Genomic DNA, 5,038 nt, shown 5'->3' with positions numbered 1-5,038 from the left:
GAGAGATGGAGAGAGACAGATTTGGAGAGGAGAGGAAGGAGGGAGAGAGGAAGGGAGGAAAAGGAAGAAAGAAAGGAACAGAGAGATATACTGGAATAGATTTAAGGCAGATGGACTCAGAGAGACTTAAAGAGAGCAACTTGGAGAGAGAGAGACAAACAGACTCAGATTTTTTTTTTTTTTTAAGACAGAATCTTGCTGTATTGCCCAGGCTGGACTCAAACTCCTGGGCTCAAGGGATCCTCCCACTCCAGCCTCTGGAGTAGCTGGGACTGTAGGCTCATACCACCTCACCGGAAATACTCAAGTTTAAAGAGACTGTTGGTGGGGAGGGTAGAGAAAGATTCAGAAACAGAGGAAGAGCTAGCTTTGGCGACATTCAAAGAGAGAGAGAGAAACAAAGAGAGAGAGAGAGACTGAAACACTGATCATAGAGAAAGTGATGGAAGAAGGATATAGGGAGAGCAAGAGAGATTGAGGAAGAAAAGGAGGGAAGGAGGAGGAGAGATGAAGAGAAAGAGACCCAGAGAGAGATCTGGAAAGAGAAGGGCAAACAGAGAGGGAGAAATGAGAGGGAGAGAGAGAGAAAGAGAGAGCGTTCAGATGCTCTCTTTTCAGATTATTCTCTAAAATAAAAAGGGAAATAGAAAGGAAATAAAAAAGGAAACAGAAAGGATTCCTTTGGTGAGAGTTGTAAGGGAGGTAGTGCAGGATCTGGGGTTCCTTTGCAGATCTTTTTATTTTATTTTATTTTTATTTTATTTTATTTTTATTACTATTATTTGAGAGGAGTCTGGCTCTGTTGCCCAGGCCGGAGTGCAGCGGCACGATCCCGGCTCACTGCAACCTGTGCCTCCTGGGCTCAAGCGATTCTCCTGCCTCAGCAACACCCCCCGCCCCAGTAGCTGGGATTACAGGTGCTCACCACCATGTCCGGCTAATTTTTTTTGTATTTTTAGTAGAGACGGGGTTTCACCATGTTGGCCAGGCTGGTCTCGAACTCATGACCTCAAGCAATCTGCCCACCTCGGCCTCCCAAAGTGCTGGGATTATAGGCGTGAGCCACCGCGCCCGGCCCTTTGCATATTATTGATCTCACTCTTCCTCCTAATCCCCACAATCCCGCTGCCTAAGCGGCCTCGTCCCACCGATTGGCCTTGCAGCCAATCCCCCAGAGCCCGGGCCTCTCTTCCCCCATGCCTTGGGCTGAGTTCCCCAGGGATGGCATCTATCCTGTAGGAAAAATGGAAGGAGTGCAGTCGACACACACTGGTTCAATCCTACCTGTTTCCTATTCTGTAAAATGATGCTACTTCACAAGACTGCCTTGAGCATTAAAGGCAAAGACAAGAACACAGAGGCCGGCACAGAATAAACATGTGGAAATCGTTGTTTCTGTGATTGTGATGAACGTCATTAGTTACCGTTCTGGAGCTGGCTGCCTGCACAGGTGTGGCGAGGGCTGTTGATCCCACTGAATGAAGCTCTTGCTGCTCAAAGCTGAAACAACATGCCCTGGGAGCATATTAAAAAACACAATCCCACTCCAGAACAACTGAACCAGAAGCAGCATTTCCATAAGATCCCCTGGTGTTTCGTGTGCACGTTCGAGTGCCCCACCCTGCAAGGCTCCGGGGAAGAAATTGTAAACCCAAGTTAGCGGAATCCACCATTTGCTCTATCGCGCCACCTGGAGGCCTTTGAAAGAACTGAGCTGGGACCTGGGAAAGTTGTGGGAGGGGCGTGAAATTTGGAGTCCAGGGCCGGGCACGGTGGCTCACGCCTGTAATCCCAGCAGTTTGGAAGGCCGAGGCCGGTGGATCACTTGAGGTCAGGAGTTCAAGACCAGCCTGGCCAACATGGCGAAACCCCGTCTCTATTAAAAACACAAAAACTTAGCCGGGCGTGGTGGCGGGCGCCTGTAATCCCAGTTACTTGTGAAGCTGAGGCAGGAGAATCGCTTGAACCTGGCAGACAGAAGTTGCAGTGAGCCAGGATCGTGCTGCTGCACTCCAGCCTGGGTGACAGAGCGAGACTGCGTCTCAAAAAAAAAAAAAAAAAAAAAGAAAGAAAGAAAGAAAAAGAAATTTGGAGTCCTACAATCCTGTGAGCCATTCCCAGCTGTCTAGTTTCGGGCAAGTTCCTTGACCTCTCTGAGCCATGGTGTATAGGTCAAACTCTTCACCTGTAACACCAGGATGACAGTTCCACCTCATGCACAGTGCCTGCACCAGAGTTAGCACAGACCAATCTGGTTTCGCTTTTTTTTTTTTTTTTTTCAAACAGAGTTTCGCTTTTGTCGCCCAGGCTGGAGTGCAGTGGCACGATCTCAGCTCACTGCCACCTCCACCTCCCGGGTTCAAGCGATTCTCCTGCCTCAGCCTCCCGAGTAACTGGGATTACAGGTGCGTGCTACCATGCCCAGCTAAGTTTTTTTGTATTTTTGGTAGAGACGAGGTTTCACCGTGTTGGCCAGGCTGATCTCAAACTGCTGACCTCAGGTGATCCACCTGCCTCAGCCTCCCAAAATGCTGGGATTACAGGTGTGAGCCACCGTGCCCAGCCTGATTCCACTTTTATGTAACAAAGTTGTGAGATGTTCTTCAGTTGCCATGGTATTTCAGGTCATATAACCTGAGTACACCCAGGTGAACCATGCATGCAACCACAGGGGGAACCAAAGTGCTTGGATGGAGGAGCAGGGACTGAATTAAGAAGCGGACACTGCATGGCAGGATCCAGGATCCAATCAGATTTCAGCCTTGGTGTCACCCCATGGCAGGATCCAGTCAGATCGTGCTTCTCCAGCATCACCTTATTGCCAGATCCAATCAGATCACGCCTCCTTACTCCATGTTTATAAAACCTGCTTCAGCCCCCAGCTCAGGGAGACAGATTCAGGTGTTTCCTCCTGTGTCTTTTTGCTGGTCAACGTGCAATTAAGTTTTTCTTTTCTCAAAAGCCAGTGCTACGGTATTGGCCTCTATGCACATGGGGCTGTGAGCCCACTTGTTGCATGGTAACACTACCACTTTTGGGATGCATCACCGATGCATCTGAGATATAGCCTAGAGCCAGTCTAGAGCCTGGACATTATTTAAAGGGCAAGCTACTGAATCCATAGTTATAGGTTGAAGTGTTCCCCCACAAAAAGATATGTTGAAGATTTTGTTTGTTTGTTTGTTTGTTTGAGATAGAGTTTTGCTCTTGTCACCCAGGCTAGAGTGCAATGGTGCAATCTCGGCTCACTGCAACCTCCGCCTCCCACGTTCAAGCAATTCTCCTGCCTCAGCCTCCCAAGTAGCTGGGATTACAGGCATCCACCACCACGCCTGGCTAATTTTTGTATTTTTTTTTTTTTTTTTTTTTTTTAGTAGAGATGGGGTTTCACCATGTTAGCCAGACTGGTCTTGAACTCCTGACTTCAGGTGATCCACCCACCTCGGCCTCCCAGAGTGCTGGGATTACAGACGTGAGCCACCGTGCCCAGCTGATATGTTGAGGTTCAAATCCCCAGGACCTCAGAATGTGATCTTAGTTTGAAATACAGTCATTTCAGGTATAAGTAGTTGAAGTCTTACTAGAGTATGGTGGACTCTTAATCCAGTATGACTGGTGTCCTTATAAAAAGAGGGAAGAAAATATGAAGACAGACACAAAGGGAGAAGGCCATGTGAAGAGAGAGGCAGAGATTGGAGTATTACAGTTGCCAGCCAGGGAAGGCCAGTGGTCAGCAGCCATCAACAGAAGCCACGAAAGACTCTACGCAGAGCCTGAGGGCGTGTGGCCCTGCTGACACCGTGGGGACCTTGATTTCAGACTTATAGTCTCCGGAGCTCTGAGAGAATACATTTATTTTGTTTAAAGCCACCCAGTTTGTGCTACTTTGTTACAGCAGCCCCGTGGAACTGATACACATGAACGGGTCAGCTCTCGGTGTACACAGGTCCACTTGACAACAGCAAACATACAAAGGGCCATAAAGCACATGAAACAATGCTCAACTTCTTTCATCATGAGAGGAAATCCAATTCAAACCACAATTAGACGCTACCACCCACCCATCAGATCGGCTTTAAAAAATTAAAATAGGCTTTGCAGACGCTGCCGCCGCGAGCCCTGTACTATCAGCCATGGTCAACCCCACCGTGTTCTTTGACATCGCCGTTGACGGAGAGCCCTTAGGCCGCATCTCCTTCCAGCTGTTTGCAGACAGGTTTCCAAAGTCAGCAGAAAAGGTTCGTGCTCTGAGCACTGGAGAGAAAGGATTTGGTTATAAGGGTTCCTGCTTTCACAGAATTATTCCAGGGTTTATGTGTCAGGGTGGTGACTTCACACGCCATAAAGGCACCAGTGGCAAGCCCCTCTACAGGGAGAAATTTGATGATGAGAACTTCATCCTAAAGCATACAGACCCTGGCATCTTGTCCATGGCAAATGCTGGACCCAACACAAACGGTTCACAGTGTTTCATCTGCACTGCCAAGATGGAGTGGTTGGATGGGAAGCAGGTGGTCTTTGGCTCGGTGAAAGAAGGCATGAAGATTGTGGAGGCCATGGAGCACTTTGGGTCCAGGAGTGGCAAGACCAGCAAGGAGATCACCATTGCTGACTGTGAACAACTCTAAGTTTGACTTGTATTTTATCTTAACGACCAGACCATTCCTTCTGTAGCTCGGGAGAGCACCCCTCCACCCCACTTGCTTGCAGTGTCCTAGAATCTTTCTGCTCTCGCTGCAGTTCCCTTTGGGTCGCATGTTTTCCTTGTTCCCTTCCATGCCTAGCTGGATTGCAGAGTTAAGTTTATGATTATGAAATAAAAACTAAATAACAAAAAACTACAATAAATTCAGCAAATAAATAAGATGAAAACTCCAAGATGTTGCACACTTCGTGGGGCACCTCGAACTCTCGTACCTGGTTGAAGGGAGTGTCAAATGGTTCAACCACTTCAGGAAAAAGTCTAGCAGTTTCTGATGATGTTAAACAGGATCTAGTCTATGGCCCACTCCCAGGCATTTTTCCAATGGAAAAAAAA

At 48.0% G+C, this 5,038-nt stretch overlaps 1 protein-coding gene across 1 annotated transcript; it reads left to right on the top strand.

Annotated features, from left to right (window-relative positions):
• Positions 1 to 4,118: 4,118 nt before the first annotated feature.
• LOC100434254 (peptidyl-prolyl cis-trans isomerase A) lies at positions 4,119 to 4,649 on the top strand. Its single transcript, XM_002829626.6, has one exon. The coding sequence runs from the start codon at positions 4,134 to 4,136 to the stop codon at positions 4,626 to 4,628; it is 495 nt and encodes a 164-aa protein (XP_002829672.5). The 5' UTR covers positions 4,119 to 4,133; the 3' UTR covers positions 4,629 to 4,649.
• Positions 4,650 to 5,038: the final 389 nt, after the last annotated feature.

The sequence above is a fragment of the Pongo abelii genome, chromosome 20 (genome assembly GCF_028885655.2).
Source record: "Pongo abelii isolate AG06213 chromosome 20, NHGRI_mPonAbe1-v2.0_pri, whole genome shotgun sequence".
Classification (NCBI taxonomy): domain Eukaryota; kingdom Metazoa; phylum Chordata; class Mammalia; order Primates; family Hominidae; genus Pongo; species Pongo abelii.
Note: the sequence above shows the minus strand (reverse complement) of the source record. Positions and strands in the feature narration are given on the sequence as shown.